At 41.1% G+C, this 23330-nt stretch overlaps 2 protein-coding genes across 2 annotated transcripts; both read right to left on the reverse strand.

Moving 5' to 3' along the window:
• Positions 1-1438: 1438 nt before the first annotated feature.
• Positions 1439-22461, reverse strand: LOC117514706 (C-C chemokine receptor type 5-like). The gene is made up of 3 exons (XM_034175265.1): positions 22337-22461; positions 15608-17528; positions 1439-4145 (listed from the first exon to the last, which is right to left on the reverse strand). Exons 1-2 carry the CDS (start codon positions 22372-22374, stop codon positions 16418-16420), a joined length of 1149 nt encoding a protein of 382 aa, XP_034031156.1. The 5' UTR covers positions 22375-22461; the 3' UTR covers positions 1439-4145; positions 15608-16417.
• LOC117514705 (C-C chemokine receptor type 5-like) lies at positions 4145-6109 on the reverse strand. The gene is made up of 2 exons (XM_034175264.1): positions 5977-6109; positions 4145-5370 (listed from the first exon to the last, which is right to left on the reverse strand). The coding sequence occupies exons 1-2, from the start codon at positions 6024-6026 to the stop codon at positions 4260-4262; spliced, it is 1161 nt and encodes a 386-aa protein (XP_034031155.1). The 5' UTR covers positions 6027-6109; the 3' UTR covers positions 4145-4259.
• Positions 22462-23330: the final 869 nt, after the last annotated feature.

The following is a 23330-nucleotide window of genomic DNA, read 5'->3' on the forward strand; positions in this document are numbered from 1 at the left end:
CAGTAGAGAAGGGAACCAAACCAACAGAGGACAAGGCAAACGGGAGACGTCGTGTCGGTAAGTTTTAGCGTACACACATTGACAGAGTAGCTGTTCTCTCACCTGCACAAGCGCCTCGACATGTGTGAGCGCCGGGTCATAAACAAACAGCAACACATGTCCAATTTCCACCGCATCACCCCTTTTTTTTTATTTTCATTGTTTGCCGTGTAATTTGTCCAAAAACTCAGAGAAAGTGCCGTGTTTATGATGGAGACAGACAAGAGCTGTCCACAAATGTAGGATTATTGCATCATATTTTAACTCTTTAGCGCCACTCTCAAATGAGACTGCGCTGCCCAATTAGAGTTTTGACTCTTTTTAGTTGGTGCGACTGATCACGTCTCTTCAGAATGCAGCGTAATGAACACGTCACATTAGCGAGCTTGTCTAAATCTACAAATATATTCCAGTGTGCCGTCAAAACATTCCTGCAAGCACTGCACAGACTCCTCTGTCCATTCTTTGATGTCCTTAGTGGAGACCTTTTCCAGTTCTACCATCAAGACTCAGGTGATGTGAGACTGAACATTTATTCATGGATGTAAATTTGACACAAAGGGGCTGGTCCCCTCTACTGGGCGTCGGGGTGTTATAACGAATCCTGCCGATGAAGAAAGGCAGGCACGGAGCCTACCTCTGGTGCAGAACAGAGACCAACTGGTGGTGGTGGGGTGGAGGAAGGCGGGTACAGGTCAGCGACCAGGGCAGCACTAAAACCAACAGAGGTGACAAGAGGAGGAGACAGAGGTGAGGCCAGCGACAGACGGGGACCAACAGGAGGTGAATCAGCAATAAATCAATGTGCTTTCGGAAGCTTAGAATGGGCCCTTCATAATCATAAACGGGAGCGGGCCCCCTCATGGAGGCCACAATGTTGAGTATGTTGATACAATAGCTCAAAAGGACATGACAAATTTTTCTGAAATGGAGGATCATATTGGTTATGACAAAAGGCAAGGAACAGTGACTCCTCGTCAAGAAAGAAGCAAAAACATAAAGGGAAACGAACATTGTGACTTGTGATGGCATAATGCAATCTGCAGTCTCACCACTAGATGACACTAAATCCTGCATACTGTAGCTTTAAAGACATGCTTAAGTTAGTTTGCATAATTCAGATACATATATTTTAGCAAACCCATCATTTGAGGACTATATGTTAATTTTGCTTCATTATAAATATGTTTAATGCGTGAATGAATTGAGGTAACTCAACTTACATTGTTTAATTCCATCGATTTCCTCAAAATATTTGAGTTGAACTAACTTATCAGGTTTTAGGGTGTATTTATTGTATTTGAGCTGTGCACACATGGAAACCATTTCCACATTTCGACCCTCGTGCAGTTTATTGTTCTACCACCACATATTAAATTAGTGGCAACAAAAAAGAAAAACTACTTCAGACATACTTCATTTGTCACATCACTTCATATTATTTCATATTCAGTACAAATATACAACACATATTAGACATCACTTTAACACTCAACAAATGCTTATTAGTACGTCTTAGTGCAAGTGACATGGACAATTCGAGTTTCCTTCCTCTCACAGTTTGTGGGTTTCTCTCGGTTACGGTTAATAAAATTTCACTGTTGCAGCTGTTGTTAAACTTGGAGAGCAACGTTCAGCCTTGTCATGCCAAAATAACAGTTCCAGTGACTCACAACAAACGTGTTTTTAATTTGTGTCAGTACATGAACAGCTGCATTTTATCAAGATGATGATGATGTACTTCTGCAACGCCTCTTGTTGTTGTTCTTGGGCAGTTTTTTTTTATTAAACAGCTTCAAAAAGAACAAATGCAAAGAAACAAATGAACACAGCTGATAAAGCATTTAAAATGTACAAGTGTTCACAGTTCACACAGGCGGCCCAAGGGTGTGGATGGATTGGGCTGTAGCCCCCCTCACCACCCCACCCCAAAAAAATTCAATAGGGCCAGCATTACCTCAAGAGAATATTGATATTTACCATTTAAATTTAAAATCATTTGTAAATCCTTTGTTTTAAGATCTCTGACTATTACATTTGCTGTTGGATGTCTGACCCTTGTTCTTCTCGACAAGGGTCAGACAGAAGTCAGACTACCAGAGTAAGAATTTTAGCTGAGGAAGCTTCTGCGATTTGAAGCGATACATCCTCGCGTCAAGCAACCCAGTCCAGTCGAAGACTGAAGTTTCTCTACTACATGCCTTATACTTTGAAATATGGTTGTCACGTCTCTGTTCTTTTAAACCTCAGTTTCCATTGCTAGTTCCATCTGTTTTGTATTATATGTGTAGCGAACTGACACTAGTAATTAGTTTTATCTCGAATAATATTTGGGGCACCACCTTTGACTGAATGATTTTATAACAGTGTTATAAAATCAATATGTTTTAGAATCAGTCAACAGGAAATAGGAAATCAGACTCTTATCTTCCAGTCAGAAGCTCTACAGGTCAAGATCCGATACCTCTACAGACAACCACATATGTTTAAAATATTTATTTAACTCAGTCAGGGGTTAAACAGAACAGGACATATCACAGTAATGCAATTTTATGATAATAAAGTTCAACATGCAATTATTATATGATGGTTGTGCAGTATGAACTAGTTGCAGGAATTTAAAAATGAATTACTAGCTAGTCTGCAGGTGATTTATTTTGGCATTTGTTAATGTGAGATATTACTGATGACAAGGAAGAGAATTAAATAAAGCCACTCCAGCCAGATTCCGACAAAACTGACCGCTTACTTTTGCTGATGTGCAGGGTGTCTCTGAGTTCAGGTGTTGGCAGCTGCCTGCTTCCACAGTCGATGATCCGTCCATCTCAACAGCTCACTTACTGGACCCTGACCCCTCAGGTCAAAAATAACTTTAGGCAAAAATGTTAACTTTACAACAAAAAGTCTTCACGAGGTAGAATTGGAATTTAAAAAATGGTGTTTTAATTTGCGAATGTTAGCTCTGCAAAAAGTTGAGTTGGAAGACAGAAAAAGTAACTACTTGCTGTGCGCACAGAGAAAGAAATAGAAATCCACGAACATGTGGTCAGATGAACAAAGGGCAACAAAATGAGATGACGAGGAAAGGAAAGGCATTCCCAAAAGCACTAGAGAGGAGAAGAGTCGCAAGAGAAAAAGCCAGAAGCCCCATCTCCCAAGGGACATTCACTTTTAAAGGGTCTTTAACTCCGCCCCCAAAAATTCTGGGTAGTGTAGTCTTTGACTGCATTTCTTTGTCCAAGTGAAATCATTTGTATCAATCTTGAATTTTCACTTAAAACCAACCATGTCCACTAGTAACAGTATCTTGTTGTAAAATAAGTACTTTTGAAACACACACTATGTCCATAATATGAAAACAAGAAAAACATTTGATAAGACTTTCTAACCTCTATAGTCAATATAAAACCCAAAGATAATGTAGATTAAAGTTCCATGCTTGGAATTACACAATTAAGAAAAGTTTTCTTTTTCTTTTTTCAACAACAAACAAGTAATACCTTGGATTTGTGTCTATTCCCAAATTGTCCATCAGTGGTCGCTCTTGTTCCATGTATCTGAGCCTGGTAATGTCATGTGAGCACAAAACATGAGTTTGGTCATTCTGTGTCAATTTCGGCCGGGGAAACGGTATGGTGGTCTCCACATTATTGAGCAGTTTATTTTGTGAAGAATTGTGTAGAATTCTGTCACTAAAACAGAGTTTTGGAACTTAGGGAAAAGTTTGTTCATGGCATGTGGGCTTTGGTTAGTGAGGTTCTTGCCTATTGTATGGGGAAGTATCTTTGCAGCAATTTTGTATAATTTTACATTTTTATGTTGTTTGTACAGTCTAAAATACAAATGTATTAATGGATAGTACAAAATCAATTGCTAACTAGAAGGGCAGTTATTAGAGTTCATACCTTTGACATCATCTCACCAAATTATTTGAATAATATTCCAAAATATTTCACAAATACAATGACCGCCGATGATTGCCAAAGCTCAGAGACTGTCAGCAAGGCAAACAACAACTGTTAATGATTTTACACTTAAATACTCAGGGACAGGACAAACACATCGTACAAATCAGCACCAGTGTGGAGCCCTTCCAATGATTTCACCTGTACGCACAATGGCATAATGCCAAAACACTGATTTGGGCAATTTGAACCTTGGTACAAGGTACGATCTGAAGTCAAAGTTCCTTTGGCACCCCCGCCACCCTCACTCGTCCTTCACACTGCGGTGCTGCGCTCATCCAGGCTTGTCGTCTGTGAGTAGACTGATGCACTGATTCTCTCCACAGGCATGAAGATCTTGATGAGATGACACACTCTGCACGGTGCCTTGTGTATCAGCCTCAGCAGATGCCTTCGGAACTTTTGCCCGGCGAACACGTACAAGATGGGATTGAGGCAGCTGTGAGCGTACGCAACGGCCTGTGTGACTTGTAACGCCAAGCGGATGGCTTTGCTGCTTTTGCATTCTGTGTAGACGTGCAGTAGCTCCAACGCTTTGAAGAAGGACGCAACGTTGTAGGGAAGCCAGCAGCAGAAGAACGCAGCTACCACGACCACGACTAAACGCACGGCCTGTTTCTTGGATGACTGGCTGTTCAGCAGCCTCCGGACGATCTGCGTGTAGCAGAAACCCATAATCAAAAGTGGGATGAACAAACCCACAATGTTCATTTTAAAAAGTCCAAACACCCTCCAGAAGTGTCTGTCTGATGCGTTGACGTCGTTCACGGCAGCTTGAGGATATTCAGAAACACAGTACAGAAAAGTATTAATGCCGATTCTTGAAAATTCCTGCACTTTAAGAAAAGCCAAGTCAGGAAAAGATGCCATGAATCCAGCTGTCCATGTAACCGCGGCAGCAATCACGCCAAAACATCGTGTACGTGCCCTCAGAGCGTAAACTGCGTGAACTATAGCCAAATAACGGTCAATGCTCAGTAGGCTGATGAAGAAAATACCGCTGTAAAAAACAATGTGATAAATACCCAGGACCATCTTGCACATATCATCTCCAAATGTCCACTGGCTCCAGCTTTGGTGGGCGAGGAAGGGAAGGGAACACACCAGGAGCAGGTCAGCACAGGCCAAGTTCAGGAGGCACACGTCAGTCATGCTGCGGAGCCGCACGCCACAAGCAATGACCCAGATGACCAGAAGGTTCCCCAAAAGTCCCAGCAGGAAGATGATGGAATACAGGGCTGGAAGGAAACGATCTCCATGACGCTCAAACACACATTTTCCCAATTCATCTTCAGTCAAATTGCTGTAGTCATAGTACTCATAAGCAGTGGCAGTGATGTCATCAGAGAGGAATGGTGTAGTAGAACTGAAAAAAAGAGAAGGAAACATGGCAACGGTGCTTCAGCAGGTTTTCAGGTGGAGCAATAAAACTGCTGACATGCAGAGTGAACACACCAACACCATCACACACATTTTAGCAAGATTATGCAAAAAAACTACCCAAGGATGGGGCGTGGGCCAAGGAAGAGTCTGTTAAGAGATCAATCAAGGGGATGGATTCATATTTGGCTTTTTTTTTTTTTTTTTACTTTCTTGAGCATTATAAGAGTGAGCACATTTTTCAAAATTTTTGTGAATTTTTCAAGAGATTATGTAGATATTAGCACTTTTATTTCTTTAATGAAGACTAGTGCATATAACAAGATTTACCACAGTTACACACCATAAATGATCACAAAGCAGCACAAAGACGCATTAAACTTTGACCTCGGCGTACTTCCACAACAGCTCAAATACAAAACATCGATATACTACTGTGTGAAGTCATAGACTGGAGATTTGGTTCCTCCATAATGACACTTTTGGTCATTTTTGTTGTGTAATTTTGTCCATTTTGATTTTAACGAAAACACAGATGTATTGTCATGTTAAATAAAAAAAAAATAAATAAAAAAAAGGGAAAACATCTTACCTGTCAGTGATGTTGAGCCAGTCCCTGCTGGTCGAGTTCATCCTGCTCATCAGTTTGGGCCGACGTGGATGGTTAAATTAAACTGTGATCAGATCTCGTACGTTTTGTTTTGATGAGACGTGTGTACGTTGCTTTTATGAAACCTATATCCCCCGGGTCCTGATAGTGGTGGGGTACATGCTTGTGGCTTAGAGCTTCCTGACAATCTTCTGCATGCTCTAACCTTCTCGGAACAGACAGCATATGTTTGCAAAACCACAAGTCCATAGCTGCAAACACTGAATACATGCAAGTTGAGTTTGGCCAGGCTTGTGGGTGCAAGCTGAGGCTTGCAGAACATCTCTTGTAGGACTTTTTTTTTCTTCTTTTTTAGTAAGTAGCTTTGAAATATTTGAATAGGTAATAAATCATGTTTTTCAAGGAATAAATGATATATTTTTCAATTAATTTCATGATTTTTTATATTGTTTTATTGAATTATTTTCTGATTAGTTGGTTATCTTTGGTTAATTTAGCAGTAAATTATAACAAGTTTATAAATTACCTTCAACCTTGAATTGAAATATTTCATCATGAAAAGTATGACGGTATTTTACAAATTGTAAAACATCCCAACATAAGGATATAAGGATATAAAGTCCCCAAAATGAAAAAGGCAGTCATGGAAATGTTTTTTTTTTTTTGTTTTTTTAAAGAAAATCTTACACACAGCTTTGCCTCTTCTTAAGACACTAAAATAATTGTAAGGGCCCCTTCACACATAGTGCGAATAAGTACAAATCAGGGCGAACCACACAAACATCGAGCCGACGGGCAGGCGTGAACGATCCCGGTGTGATGGTTTCATGCATGTGGGAACACAGTGCAACCTGGTCTCACGACAAGTCGTGATTCAGCAACACAAAATATACATTAATCTATTGGTTTGTGAAATTGTGATGAAAAATGCCTCATTTTTGTCACGGCAGCACAAATTCATTCTCATTCATTCCGTGATGGCTGCATGAAATTAAAAGTGAAGCGGGGGTTCAGGGGTGGTTATGATTAAGGTGGGGGGAAGGAGTAAGATTAGATTATGGTTAAGGTTAGGGTTGGGGGTGGGAATAGGGTTCGTAATAGTGAGTTTAAAAAAGCTATGTCACGAAAATTTGACTAATTTTGTTACGGGAGCACAAAACAAACAAACAAACAAATGTGAGACTGGGCTGCACAGTGCCAACAAGTGCGCGATGTAAAATAAATAAAAAAATACATGCCACCCACGGGATTTGAACCTGCACTTTCCAAAAACTCTGATTGCCAGTCAGAAACGTTACCACTGAACCACCATCACTGTCCTGTAAAAGGTGCAGGAAAAAAAACATGAAATCAAGAAGGACATTGACATATTTAAAAAAAAAAACACACACCATATAAAAACACCCCATTTTATTGAATCCCTCTTATCAAGCGGGCAATACAAGTATGATCCATCTGTTCCTCTGTAGATGACCCATGGTCACAGATGTACAGTCTTGAAATGACATGAATGAGAAGCAGGGCGCTCTTATCATGTCCACATCTGCTGACGGTGTGTCCAGCCTGCCCAGTGCGCAGGTCCGGCCTGACGTGCATGTAGAACAGAGCTCACATGGGTGACGTGACATTCAGTTCGCCCACTGCGTGTTATGATCTGATAGTCCGTTTCACCTGGGGTAGCCTGTCAATGGACGCGCCATGTGCGCTCGCTGCAGACCATTGCAACAGTGATATATGTTTTTATGCACGTCCACCTGAGGACAGCAAGCAGACACACGCGCATCACAGTGAGCAGTTGTTAGTTCATGTTCATCCAAACATAGTGCGTGTTCCCCATCCGTGTCGTCCTTGTAAGTTCAGCGGACACACCAACGTGTCACCGTGTCTGTTTGCAAAGCCACACTCATGGAGTCAGACAAATTTCACATCCAGCTCAACAGTGATTGTCTGCTGACTGTTTTCATGATGATAGTGTGAATGGCCACACATTTCCTAAGTGTCAAATGAGCGGTGTTAGATGGTCGTGTGGGTCAGCTGGAATTTGGCTGACACCTGCCACGAGAGGGTTTGATGGGTTCTCACAGCGCACACTCTGTCTTTCAGCTGCTGGTGTGCGCAAATATTTGTAGCAACAGGTGTACGAGGCGTTGGAAGCAGCTATAATTTTACATGTATTGCATACGATTCCCGCTTCATGCGCAACTTGACCAAATTTGTACTATGTGTGAAGGGGCCCTAACATATGTCAGCATGTCTGCAACCAACCATTATTTTCATTATAAATAATCCTGTTGTTTAGTTTCTTGATTAATCCATAAATTGTTTGGTCCATAAAATTCTCAAATGTCTTGTTTTGCTCACATTTCAAAGACATTCAGATTACTGTCAGAGAGCAGGAAAGAAACTAGAAAATATTCACATTCAAGATGCTGAAATCAGAGAATCTGGACATTTGGGGGAACAAAGACTCAAAATGATGAATCGACGACCAACATAGTTTTCAATGCATTTAATAACTGATTAATCTGCAATTAACTGATTAATTACTGCAGCTCTACTCTCAAGACGCAGTTGTGTCATCTGCATTTTAATTCCATTTTCTGTTACATCAATCTTCAGGTAAATGAACCTTTGACGGTCATGATTTATAGATATGAGTCATCTGTCTGCGGCTTTAGGATGGTAACAACTCACACACACTCACAGTGTCCTGTATGTGTATTTTGTGGTTTGGCCCCCGTCTGTGCCCTTGTGTTGATTATCATTGTGTTTTGTCTGTGTCCTTCGTTAGTATTCTGTGTGTTCTGTTTCCTGTCTGTGTATCATACTTGTTTATCATCCTTGTGATCTGTCCCCTGTCTGGGTTCCTGTGTTTATCAATCAATCAATCAATTTTATTTATATAGCGCCAAATCACAACAAACAGTTGCCCCAAGGCGCTTTATATTGTAAGGCAAGGCCATACAATAATTACGTAAAAACCCCAACGGTCAAAACGACCCCCTGTGAGCAAGCACTTGGCGACAGTGGGAAGGAGAAACTCCCTTTTAACAGGAAGAAACCTCCAGCAGAACCAGGCTCAGGGAGGGGCAGTCTTCTGCTGGGACTGGTTGGGGCTGAGGGAGAGAACCAGGAAAAAGACATGCTGTGGAGGGGAGCAGAGATCAATCACTAATGATTAAATGCAGAGTGGTGCATACAGAGCAAAAAGAGAAAGAAACACTGGGTGCATCATGGGAACCCCCCAGCAGTCTAAGTCTATAGCAGCATAACTAGGGGATGGTTCAGGGTCACCTGATCCAGCCCTAACTATAAGCTTTAGCAAAAAGGAAAGTTTTAAGCCTAATCTTAAAAGTAGAGAGGGTGTCTGTCTCCCTGATCCGAATTGGGAGCTGGTTCCACAGGAGAGGAGCTTGAAAGCTGAAGGCTCTGCCTCCCATTCTACTCTTACAAACCTTAGGAACTACAAGTAAGCCTGCAGTCTGAGAGCGAAGTGCTCTATTGGGGTGATATGGTACTATGAGGTCCCTAAGATAAGATGGGACCTGATTATTCAAAACCTTATAAGTAAGAAGAAGAATTTTAAATTCTATTCTAGAATTAACAGGAAGCCAATGAAGAGAGGCCAATATGGGTGAGATATGCTCTCTCCCTCTAGTCCCCGTTAGTACTCTAGCTGCAGCATTTTGAATTAACTGAAGGCTTTTCAGGGAACTTTTAGGACAACCTGATAATAATGAATTACAATAGTCCAGCCTAGAGGAAATAAATGCATGAATTAGTTTTTCAGCATCACTCTGAGACAAGACCTTTCTAATTTTAGAGATATTGTGTAAATGCAAAAAAGCAGTCCTACATATTTGTTTAATATGCGCTTTGAATGACATATCCTGATCACAAATGACTCCAAGATTTCTCACAGTATTACTAGAGGTCAGGGTAATGCCATCCAGAGTAAGGATCTGGTTAGACACCATGTTTCTAAGATTTGTGGGGCCAAGTACAATAACTTCAGTTTTATCTGAGTTTAAAAGCAGGAAATTAGAGGTCATCCATGTCTTTATGTCTGTAAGACAATCCTGCAGTTTAGCTAATTGGTGTGTGTCCTCTGGCTTCATGGATAGATAAAGCTGGGTATCATCTGCGTAACAATGAAAATTTAAGCAATGTCGTCTAATAATACTGCCTAAGGGAAGCATGTATAAAGTGAATAAAATTGGTCCTAGCACAGAACCTTGTGGAACTCCATAATTAACCTTAGTCTGTGAAGAAGATTCCCCATTTACATGAACAAATTGTAATCTATTAGATAAATATGATTCAAACCACCGCAGCGCAGTGCCTTTAATACCTATGGCATGCTCTAATCTCTGTAATAAAATTTTATGGTCAACAGTATCAAAAGCAGCACTGAGGTCTAACAGAACAAGCACAGAGATGAGTCCACTGTCTGAGGCCATAAGAAGATCATTTGTAACCTTCACTAATGCTGTTTCTGTACTATGATGAATTCTAAAACCTGACTGAAACTCTTCAAATAGACCATTCCTCTGCAGATGATCAGTTAGCTGTTTTACAACTACACTTTCAAGAATTTTTGAGAGAAAAGGAAGGTTGGAGATTGGCCTATAATTAGCTAAGATAGCTGGGTCAAGTGATGGCTTTTTAAGTAATGGTTTAATTACTGCCACCTTAAAAGCCTGTGGTACATAGCCAACTAATAAAGATAGATTGATCATATTTAAGATCGAAGCATTAAATAATGGTAGGGCTTCCTTGAGCAGCCTGGTAGGAATGGGGTCTAATAGACATGTTGATGATTTGGATGAAGTAACTAATGAAAATAACTCAGACAGAACAATCTGAGAGAAAGAGTCTAACCAAATACCGGCATCAATGAAAGCAGCCAAAGATAACGATACGTCTTTGGGATGGTTATGAGTAATTTTTTCTCTAATAGTTAAAATTTTATTAGCAAAGAAAGTCATGAAGTCATTACTAGTTAAAGTTAAAGGAATACTCGGCTCAATAGAGCTCTGACTCTTTGTCAGCCTGGCTACAGTGCTGAAAAGAAACCTGGGGTTGTTCTTATTTTCTTCAATTAGTGATGAGTAGTAAGATGTCCTAGCTTTACGGAGGGCTTTTTTTTTATAGAGCAACAGACTCTTTTTCCAGGCTAAGTGAAGATCTTCTAAATTAGTGAGACGCCATTTCCTCTCCAACTTACGGGTTATCTGCTTTAAGCTGCGAGTTTGTGAGTTATACCACGGAGTCAGGCACTTCTGATTTAAAGCTCTCTTTTTCAGAGGAGCTACAGCATCCAAAGTTGTCTTCAATGAGGATGTAAAACTATTGATGAGATACTCTATCTCCCTTACAGAGTTTAGGTAGCTACTCTGCACTGTGTTGGTATATGGCATTAGAGAACATAAAGAAGGAATCATATCCTTAAACCTAGTTACAGCGCTTTCTGAAAGACTTCTAGTGTAATGAAACTTATTCCCCACTGCTGGGTAGTCCATCAGAGTAAATGTAAATGTTATTAAGAAATGATCAGACAGAAGGGAGTTTTCAGGGAATACTGTTAAGTCTTCAATTTCCATACCATAAGTCAGAACAAGATCTAAGATATGATTAAAGTGGTGGGTGGACTCATTTACATTTTGAGCAAAGCCAATTGAGTCTAATAATAGATTAAATGCAGTGTTGAGGCTGTCATTCTCAGCATCTGTGTGGATGTTAAAATCGCCCACTATAATTATCTTATCTGAGCTAAGCACTAAGTCAGACAAAAGGTCAGAAAATTCACAGAGAAACTCACAGTAACGACCAGGTGGACGATAGATAATAACAAATAAAACTGGTTTTTGGGACTTCCAATTTGGATGGACAAGACTAAGAGTCAAGCTTTCAAATGAATTAAAGCTCTGTCTGGGTTTTTTGATTAATTAATAAGCTGAAATAGAAGATTGCTGCTAATCCTCCGCCTCGGCCCGTGCTGCGAGCATTCTGGCAGTTAGTGTGACTCGGGGGTGTTGACTCATTTAAACTAACATATTCATCCTGCTGTAACCAGGTTTCTGTAAGGCAGAATAAATCAATATGTTGATCAATTATTATATCATTTACCAACAGGGACTTAGAAGAGAGAGACCTAATGTTTAATAGACCACATTTAACTGTTTTAGTCTGTGGTGCAGTTGAAGGTGCTATATTATTTTTTCTTTTTGAATTTTTATGCTTAAATAGATTTTTGCTGGTTATTGGTGGTCTGGGAGCAGGCACCGTCTCTACGGGGATGGGGTAATGAGGGGATGGCAGGGGGAGAGAAGCTGCAGAGAGGTGTGTAAGACTACAACTCTGCTTCGTGGTCCCAACCCTGGATAGTCACGGTTTGGAGGATTTAAGAAAATTGGCCAGATTTCTAGAAATGAGAGCTGCTCCATCCAAAGTGGGATGGATGCCGTCTCTCCTAACAAGACCAGGTTTTCCCCTGAAGCTTTGCCAATTATCTATGAAGTCCACTTCATTATGTTTCAGTCCCTGTGTCCTCATGTTTTTCAGTTGTGTTGTTTTCCCTGTTATTCACTTGGTTACACTTTCGAGTTCCATGTTAGTTTTCTGCCTTTGTTTTCTTGGTTTGCACTGGGTTGTTTTGTGATTCTCCTTTTTAATTTGATCAGTTTTCCGAGTTGTTCATTGGTTCCACTCAACGCCGGGTTTCATTTGAGTTCGGAGTCACTTTGTGTGTGTTAGTTTTGGCGCATATGTTGTGTTCTGGCCTCCCCTGTTTTTCCCGTGTCCTCCACACCTGTCACTCGTTTGTTCATTTATATTTCCATATTTAAGCCCACACTATTTCCATCTTAGTTGCTGGATTCTTCTCTTTGGCTCCCCTGTGATGTGTTTGTAAGTATATTGGATAATATTTGGCTCCCCCATGGTATTTTGTGTATGTTTGATTACGCATATACAGTACATCTGGAAACTATTCACAGCACTTCGCTTTTTTCACATTTTATGTTACAGCCATATTCAAAAATTTAGTAAATTAATTTTTTCCCTAAAAATTCTACTCACAACACCCCATAATGGCAAAGTGAAAAAAAAGTTAAAATTTTTGCAAATTTATTAAAAATAAAAAAAAACTAAGAAATCACATGTACATAAGTAATCAGTGGAAACAAGATGCACCTGAGCAATTTTGAGCTTCATGGCAAAGGCTGTGAATACTTATACACCTATGATTTCTTGTTTTTTTTAGCGAGCCACGCTCTCCACCGTTGTGCGGTGATGATGATGATGATGATGATTCAGACGGCTTTCGGTGACTTTCCAGTCGTGTGACTATCCGAGAAATTGTGGAAGAGGTGGGCATGTCACAACATGTCCTGTGAGACTTCAACACGGAGGTGCTTTTGCACCACCATTAGCAGCAGCATGAATTTTGCCGCCACTCTTTTCATGGCCAAATCTTCTGTCACAGTGGAATGTACCAAAAAAGTGCTGATGTCCACCTCTTCCACAATTTCTTGTATAGTCACACGACGGTCCCACATCAACACAGCGTTCACTTTGGAAATGATCTGGTCATTTCAGCATGTTGATTGCCGACCGGAGTGTGGCTCGCTCTCCACCATTGTGCGGACGTCTTTAAACCGGTTGTACCACTCCTTAATCTGTGTGATGCCCATAGGATCGTCATCGAAAGCCGTCTGAATCATCCGAATGGTTTCCACCTGGCTGTCGCCCAGTTTCTGGCAAAATTTGATGCGGCGCTGCTTCAGTCGTTCCGTCTTTTTCCTTGAAATGAAAATCCGCCGAGCGCACTGCACACATCCCACACAAAGGCTGCTTACCAGCAAATGACGCAATCGACAGCCGTGAAAAGTTCACGCATGCGCACGAAGGTTCAAGGTTTGCTCATGCAAGCACATGTGATTCAAATTCATCACGTTTATGCAAAAAATAAAAAGGTCAGATTGTTTTCTAACAGACCTCGTATTATATATATATATATATATATACACACACACACACACACACACACACACACAAGGTTGGGTAGGATTACTTTGAAAGAATACATGTGGATTACATGTAATCTGATTACTTTTGGATTACATTTCAAAATAATCCTACCCAACCCTGTGTGTGTATATATATATATTATATATATATATATATATATATATATATACACACACACACACATAAATTTTAGTTTAATGAATCAATCAGAAAAGAGGGCATCCACACATTCAAACCTGTGCAAAAAGCTAATTTAATCTTGCAAGCTTTCAATCAGAGACCTTTTTCAGCTAGAAACAGGCAGCAAGTGAGTGCAGAAATTCATCATTTGATTAGCACAAATCCAAAAGACCTGCAGAACGTGTGCAACTAGGCATCAAGGAAATTGTAGAGGACTACATGATAAACATTCAATGTCTATAGAGACAAATATGACACACATAATATACAATACTTACAGAAAAATCTAATAAATCATAATAGAAATAGGTCCTATGTAAACATCAAGCAACATAAACTCTATTAGAGCAAAACACTATAAAGGATTTTTTTATTTATTTATTTTTGCGGTGGTCAGTTATGAATAACAGGTAGAATTTAACTTGTTTTCAGTTACAAAAATAAATAAGTAAATTAGGTGGCACAGAGAGACCCATGCTGCATGTGATCTTGCTCCAAATATTTGATGAACCTTGAGAACTATGCATCCACCTTGACTAAAAATGTTCACCCTTAATTTTCCTCCACTTTACAAATTCCCCTTTATCAAAAAATATTTGTGTTAAGTCACTGAGAATGATGACTTTATTTTACTGTACAGTTATTTGCAAAAGGTTGGGATGGCATGGAAAAAAAAAAAAACTAAACTAACCAAAATGTCTTTTTTTTTTTTTTTTGTAGGTGAGTTCCGGTGTCAGATACTGAACAGTCCCCCCTACAGATTGGTCCCCTGCGTTCACTGCGCATGCATCATTTCGGAGCATCAGCAGCGATTCAGCAATTATCGCCTCATTTCTGCTTAAAACTGACTTTAAGAAGTTTTACTTTGTCATCTGATAATTTAATAATCACATTATTCCCTTTCATCGCTTTGGGTGTAGAGAGTCAGACTCAGAAGGTCAGACTCAGAAAGCCAGTCTCAGATGCGCTGTTGTCATGCTCTGATCGACCCCCGAATGCTGAATTTATGTGGAAATGATTGTTGTACAAAAGCTTCAGATGTCTGTCCCTGAGATAGATGATGACTGGAGTGCAGGTTTAAGCAAAAACGAGGCAATAATCGATGAATTGCTGCTGACGCTCCGAAATGACACAGGTGCAGTGAAGACAGGGGAACCAATCTGTAGGGGGGACCATTCAGTCTGCAACACCAGGTAATGATTTCTCTTTAATAATATTCAGGGAGTTGCATTTTTAATGCAAATAGTAAAAGATATTTTATAAATACAATGACTGCCTAACATTGCCCAAGCTCAGAGACTGTCCGCAAGGCAAATAACAACAGTCAATGCCTTTTCGCTTGCATACTCAGAGAAAGGACAAACATATCAAAAGGACAAACATATCGTATGCTATGGTGCACCTGCGTGCACCATAGCATACGAAACACCAAATTGAGCATTTTGAACCTTGGTAGAGGGTATGCTCTGAAGTCCCTTCTCGTCATAAGTTGAAACGAGCCCTAAATATCTGAATGAAGCAGACAGAACTACCCAAAAGTTCCTTTGGCACCCCCCCACCCCCCACTCGTCCTTCACGCAGCAGTGCTGCGCTCGTCCAGGCTTGTCCAGGCTTATTTACTTTAAAATGCATATTTAATATATATTCAGAATAATTTAACTTTAAAATGCATATTGCATATTTACTATAAATTCGGAATAATCACACCCCCTACTGAAATCCATCAAAGGAAAAAAAAACCCTCTGGACAATGCAATGTAAAAATTTCAGTCATCAGTATTTACAATTTTGTATAATTTTACATTTTTATGTTGTTTGTACAGTCTAAAATACAAATGTATTAATGGATAGTATAAAATCAATTGCTAACTAGAAGGGCAGTCATTAGAGTTCATTCCTTTGACATCATCTCACCAAATTATTTGAATAATATTCCAAATTATTTCACAAATACAATGACCGCAGATGATCGCCAAAGCTCAGAGACTGTCAGCAAGGCAAACAACAACTGTTAATGATTTTACACTTAAATACTCAGGGACAGGACAAACACATCATACAAATCAGCACCAATGTGGAGCCCTTCCAATGATTTCACCTGTACGCACAATGGCATAATGCCACAACACTGATTTGGGCAATTTGAACCTTGGTACAAGGTACGATCTGAAGTCAAAGTGCCTTTGGCGCCCCCGCCACCCTCACTCGTCCTTCACACTGCGGTGCTGCGCTCATCCAGGCTTGTCGTCTGTGAGTAGACTGATGCACTGATTCTCTCCACAGGCATGAAGATCTTGATGAGATGACACACTCTGCACGGTGCCTTGTGTATCAGCCTCAGCAGATGCCTTCGGAACTTTTGCCCGACAAACACGTACAAGATGGGATTGAGGCAGCTGTGAGCGTACGCAACGGCCTCTGTGACTTGTAACGCCAAGCGGATGGCTTTGCTGCTTTTGCATTCTGTGTAGACGTGCAGTAGCTCCAACGCTTTGAAGAAGGACGCAACGTTGTAGGGAAGCCAGCAGCAGAAGAACGCAGCTACCACGACCACGACTAAACGCATGGCCTGTTTCTTGGATGACTGGCTGTTCAGCAGCCTCCGGACAATCTGCATGTAGCAGAAACCCATAATCAAAAGTGGGATGAACAAACCCACAATGTTCATTTTAAAAAGTCCAAACACCCTCCAGAAGTGTTTGTCTGATGCGTTGAAGTCCTTCACGGCAGCTTGAGGATATTCAGGAGAACAGTACAGAGAAGTATTATTGCCTGATCTTGAGAATTCCTGCACTTTAAGAAAAGCCAAGTCAGGAAAAGATGCCATGAATCCAGCTGTCCATGTAACTGCGGCAGCAATCACGCCAAAACATCGTGTACGTGCCCTCAGAGCGTAAACTGCGTGAACTATAGCCAAATAACGGTCAATGCTCAGTAGGCTGATGAAGAAAATGCCGCTGTAAAAAACAATGTGATAAATACCCAGGACCATCTTGCACATATCATCTCCAAATATCCACTGGCTCCAGCTTTGGTGAGCGAGGAAGGGAAGGGAACACACCAGGAGCAGGTCAGCACAGGCCAAGTTCAGGAGGCACACGTCAGTCATGCTGCGGAGCCGCACGCCACAAGCAATGACCCAGATGACCAGAAGGTTCCCCAAAAGTCCCAGCAGGAAGATGATGGAATACAGGGCTGGAAGGAAACGATCTCCATGGCGCTCAAACACACATTTTCCAAAGTCTTCATCAGTCAAATTGCTGTAGTCATAGTACTCATAAGCAGTGGCAGTGATGTCATCAGAGAGGAATGGTGTAGTAGAACTGAAAAAAAGAGAAATAAATGCAGAAACATGAAATGTTTCATGTTTCCAGTTGGAGCAATAAAGCCACTGACAGCTTCACACATACAGTATCTCTGTCAAGATTAGAGATCAGTTTTTATTGGTGAAAGGGTGGGGTTAATCATGTGAGATTTCAGACCATAAAATATGGCGTAAATAGTGGCAAAATATTAAAAATGTTGCACATTTAATGTATTAGTGCGTCCCCTGACTGCCCGTGCTGCTATGCAGATGTAAATGTCGCTGTCACCTGAGAGCGACAGAAAATAGTGCAGCAATGACGATACTGAAATGCATGGATTTAATGGATTTAACTCGATTGATTGATGAATTTACCGTGGATTTAACTCAATGCAACTGACAAGATGGAGAAATGTGTGGGTCTGTTCATAGAATTTCCAGTTTGGCATGAAGATGCTGTTGCAACGGTGCTTTGACGAGGCAACCACACCCTTCCACAACGATTTGCTGACCGAATTACTTACAGAAAAATAACCCATGCAAACGTTGGAACTGGATTAGAATGGGAATAACGCCCTTGTGTCTGATGATTTGTTCAGCTTGGGACTCCGACGAGGGCGGTCGCATCTCCTCCACTCTCCCTTATCTCTGTTCTCTGCCTTTAACCCTCAAGTCCCTGTTTCACCAGACTGTGAATTCCTCAAATCATATTGGATTCTGGATCTATTGGACTACTATTGGATTAAACATGGAATTGATCAGCTGGTCTCTGAACGCTATTGACACCATTTTTTTCTACAAGAAGGTCAGGACCGGGGGATCCTACCTGCCCAGATGGAACGTATCCTGCGGGCTATGTCCTCGACTCCTGGGGGTCTTGGCGTGTTGCATGCTTGGCGCCTTTCTCCATTGAGGACGTCGAGGATTTATTTATTTTTGGTCTCATGGTAGCAGGGCTGGTACTTTTTGGCTTATGTGCTGCCCTGATCTACCGGAAAATTGGCAAGACGGCGGCATCAAGAACCACGGGCCCTCGCTTGTCCGTCATGATTAATGAGGTTGGCAAGGCAGTGCATTCTCAGACTGCGATGACTCTTGAACCCAGACGCAAATTGGATGACATCTTGGAGCAGATGTGTGCCTTGCAGTTGAAGCTGAAGATTTCAGAGGCTGGTGAATATTCTTAATTCATAATTGGGAATATTCTTAATTCATAATTGGGATTTGGTTGTGCAAGTGGAACTGTTAAAAAGTGATTTCACTGCTGCAACAATAACATTACAGACTTATCAAGCCGAAGGTCAAATTGCCTGACTGTCTCCTCCTGAGGGATTTGTTTCGGTCTGGGGAACATTGGCTGTTTCTTATCTCATCTCACGAAGACAATAAACTGCTTTTCACAGGACTGAAGCATGTTCCATTCCCCCCCCACCCCCTCCTTCCACCATCAACACCCACCCTTTCCGGCGCCTGCTTCTCGTCATCCCGTTTCCCTTCGGCGGGGGCGGTGCAGTTTTACCTGCAAGCCAATGCCCCCCCAAGCTGATGTTGGCGGCACAACTCAGGGTTGCTGCGAGACCTTCACCCACTTGCCTCAATTCGGATAACGGACTTCTTCAAACTTAGTGCACATAAACAATGTCAAATATGTATGTGTTGTCTTTAATTCTGATGTGTGCCATTATTATGGTAAACAAGTAATAATTGTGGACTAATTGCTGTCTGAGGTAACTGGACTGTAAATGTAATTTCTCCATTGTGAGATCAATAAAGTATATATCTAATCTAATCTAATTTGCGGACGTTAATGCTGACACGTTGCCAGTAAAACTCAATTTGCAACCGTAAAATCCAGCATTAACATCCGCAAATCATCAGACACAACACGGTTATTCCCTAAATGCTGACTGAATTTCAACATCCTCGGGTGTTATGCATTTGTGTAATGGGGGCAGTGACCTAAAGTGATTAACACCCCATAACAAGGTGTGCTGAATTATTAAGGAGCTTCTTTACTTCAGAAAAAAATGGGCAAAAAAGAGATTTAATAGACAGTGAAAAGTCAAAAATTGGAAAATGCATGAAATGGGCATGAAGCAGGAATCATATGCAATACGTGTAAAATCGTAGCTGCTTCCAACGCCTCGTACACCTGTTGCTACAACTATTTGCACACACCAGCGGCTGAAAGACAGAGTGTGTGCTGTGCGAGCCCATTGAACCCTCTCGCGGCAGGTGTCGGCCAAATTCCAGCTGACACACACGAACACCGCTCGCTTGGCACTTAGAAAATGTGTGGCCGTTTGTACTATTAATACAACAACAGTCAGCAGACGATCACTGTTGAGCCAGATGTGAAATTTGTCTAAGTGCCCCCACAAGTGTGGCAGGAGCGTCTGTGGAGATCTGTGGTTCTGGATGTCCCAGCTGGGGAACACATACTGTGTTTGGACGGACATGAACTAACAACTGCCCACTGTGACGCATATGTGTCTGCTTGTTGTCCTCACGTGGATATACATAAAAACATATATTGCTGTTGTAATGGACTGCAGCGAGCGCACGCACAGTGCACACATTGACAGGCTACCACTGGGGAAACGGACCATCAGATCACAGCATACTACGGCGAGCTGAATGTCACATCACCCACGTGAACTCTGTTCCACATGATGCAGTGTCTGTCCTGCAGCGTGCCGTCCACAAGACACGCGTGTCGGGCCGGACACACGCGCGTGGACATGCCACCAGCAGATGTGGACATGATAAGAGTGCAATAGTTCGTATTCATGTCATTTCATGACTGTACGTCTGTGACCATGGGTCATCTACAGAGGAACAGGCGGTTCATATTTGTATTGCCTGCTTGATAAGAGGGATTCAATAAAATGCAGTGTTTTTATATGGTGTGTGGTGTTATTTTTTTTTAAACACATCAATGTCCTTCTTGATTTCAGGCATTTTCTCGCACCTTTTACAGGACAGCAATGGTAGCTCTGTGGTAAAGTTTCTGACTGGCAATCAGAGCTTTTGGAAAGTGCAGGTTCGAATCCCGTGCATGTCATGTATTTTTTATTTATTTTCTTTCACAGCAGCTGCTTGCACTGTGTTCCCGTGTGCACAAAGCCATCACACCAGGATCGTTCACGCCTGCCTGTTGGCTCCATGTTTTCGTGGTTCACTTGTACGAGCTGTTCCGCCATGAGTCGCCCTGATTTGTACTTATTCATACTATGTGTAAAAGTGCCCTAAAGATGGTTGAAATACATCCACCATTGAAGAGGAAATGCAAAGATCGGGCCAAGAATTATCTGAAGACTTTTCAGATTTTTCAAGGGTTTTACAGACAGAAAAAAAATGACAGTGACTCTCGATATGGATCATTCATGGATGCACGGCATCACTTTGATTAAGATCCCAGCAAGGGATACTGATATGAGCTGGTCTTGTTAAGGATGAGGTAGTTGGTAGTTGGTTGAAGATGGACTTAAAATCAACTCCCAAATGTATTGCCAGATTTTAGAAGATACTTTCTTCAAGTAGTGCTACAGGAAAAATTATCATGGCAGTTATTGAAAAGAAGAATGGCTGTACTGCTCACAGAATATGATTGAAATATCAAAAATGGTTGTATTCAGTTTAAAGTGAAAATTTGTTATACATGCACCAATAAATGAAAATAAACAAGGGAAATGAAAAAATCTGAGTTTTTCACTAAGGGCCCTGTCCCACTGGCGTTTAGGAGGATTTGCGGATGGAATGCGCACAAAAGTGGCCCACATCCGTCAAACAACCGCAATAACCGTGTAACATTCCTGTATGAGTCGGCTGCCATCCGAACACATCCGTGATCATCCGCAGAGGCACGCATGTCCGCAGCCAGGATTTTTGAGCGGCTCAAAAATCCTGCTGCAGATGAGATCCGCATCACTGCCTGAACACATACTGAAGACATACGCAGGACATACACAACCAACGCGCCGCATATCCCCTGTCATCTGCTGATATCTGCAACCGACGGGTTGGCGCGGCTTGGCGGCGGACCGGGACAGCGTGCAAAACAGATATGACACGTGCCCAGCATGGCCACATCACGGTCGCAAATGGTATGTCGCGCAGTGGGCATGGATGAAGCGAGTGCATCATGGCCGCTGTGCCCCTCATGGGGGCGCCTCCGCCGTTGCCTTCGCTTCTGTTCCCTGTTATATCCGCTTTTCTTCCTCATGTATTCGCTGATCCACCCCAGGACATTTGTCATTTCCGCCCACCTTTGTTGCGGACGCTCAGCTTTTGTCTCCTCATTTCATGCGCAAATCCTCCTAAACGCCAGTGGGACAGGGCCCTAACATCATAATTCTGCACACTAATTGCTGCCTCATAGTTGCGCGCGCACACACACACACACACACACACACACACACACACACACACACACACACACACACACACACACACACACACACACACACACACACACACACACACACACACACACTGCCCCGAGAAAGCCAAAAGTTGCTTTTCCTTTCTTAAACATTCAGGCTTGAGGTTTATGAACATTTTGGATTAAATGAGAGAACTGTATTTATTCAACAATAAAATTAATCCTCAGGAATACAAAACTGAATAAGTGTCCACACAGTGTAGATCAACAATATGTAGCTCAGTTAGTAAATGTCAGTCTAATACTATGTGAAGTCACAGATCAGAAATGTAGAGGTTCTTGTATCACAACAATTTAGGTCAGATGTCCAGTTTTGTCCATCCAAATTTTGAAGAAGACACAGATAAACCTCCATATTTAATTTAAAAAAGGAAACATCTTACCTGACAGAGACCTTGCTGGACAAGTTCATCTTGTTCATCGGTTTGTTTAGAGATGGGATGGTAAAACTCAGCAGCAATCAGTTTTTGTCATTGTGAGACATTTGCACAGCGTTTTCTTGAGAGCTAAACCCCCAGCCCCTATTTATGGTGGGGTACATATGCTCCGTGGTTTAGAACTTCCTGACAATATTTTGCTTTCTGAAACCTTCGTACAGACAGCATCTCTCTACAAAACCACTTGTCCACAACTGCAAACATTGAAAATGTGCAAAGTGTCTGGCCAGGCATGTGGGTGCAACCCAAAGCTTTCAGAAGATGTCTTGCACAACTGTTTTTGTTTGAGCTTTTAACCCCTTCCTTTCAGAAAGTGAAAATGGTTTCCAAACAACTTAATTTCACAGAAATTGAATTCTCAGTGCATTAAAGGTTCCCACTAACTGTTATGTAGAGCTGCAGCTAATGATTATTTTAGTAATTTATTAATCTCTGTTTTCTTAAATTATTCAAAAATATTTATTCTTTTGATTATTTTCTGATTAGTTGATTGTCTTTTGGTTAACTTACCAGTAAATTCTAAACATACATTTTATGACTATTTTTCAGCCTTGAATTCTAATATTTTGTAATAACAAGCTTTATTTTATGAATTAAATAAAATAATAATAATTTAAAAAAAAACATCCTAACCAGTGCTGTGAAAGTAACTGTGAAAAGTTACTTTTTTAGTTACTTATTTAGTTGCTTTATACAGTTACTTTATGCAGTTACTTCATTAGCAGCTTTATGCAATTACTTTATTAGAATCTGCCGAAAACTTGCAACTCATAAGTAATGGAAACTAATAAGGTAACTAGTAACCTAACTTGGTTACTCTTAAGATTGTTGATTAGTTACTTTGCTGATTGCTCAAAGTAACCAATAGTTACTTTTCTGAGTACTCAATCTTAAAAAATAACCAAGTTAGATTATGAGTTACTTTATTAATTACATTCAG

The sequence above is a fragment of the Thalassophryne amazonica genome, chromosome 7 (assembly GCF_902500255.1).
Source record: "Thalassophryne amazonica chromosome 7, fThaAma1.1, whole genome shotgun sequence".
NCBI classification, from domain to species: Eukaryota; Metazoa; Chordata; class Actinopteri; order Batrachoidiformes; family Batrachoididae; genus Thalassophryne; species Thalassophryne amazonica.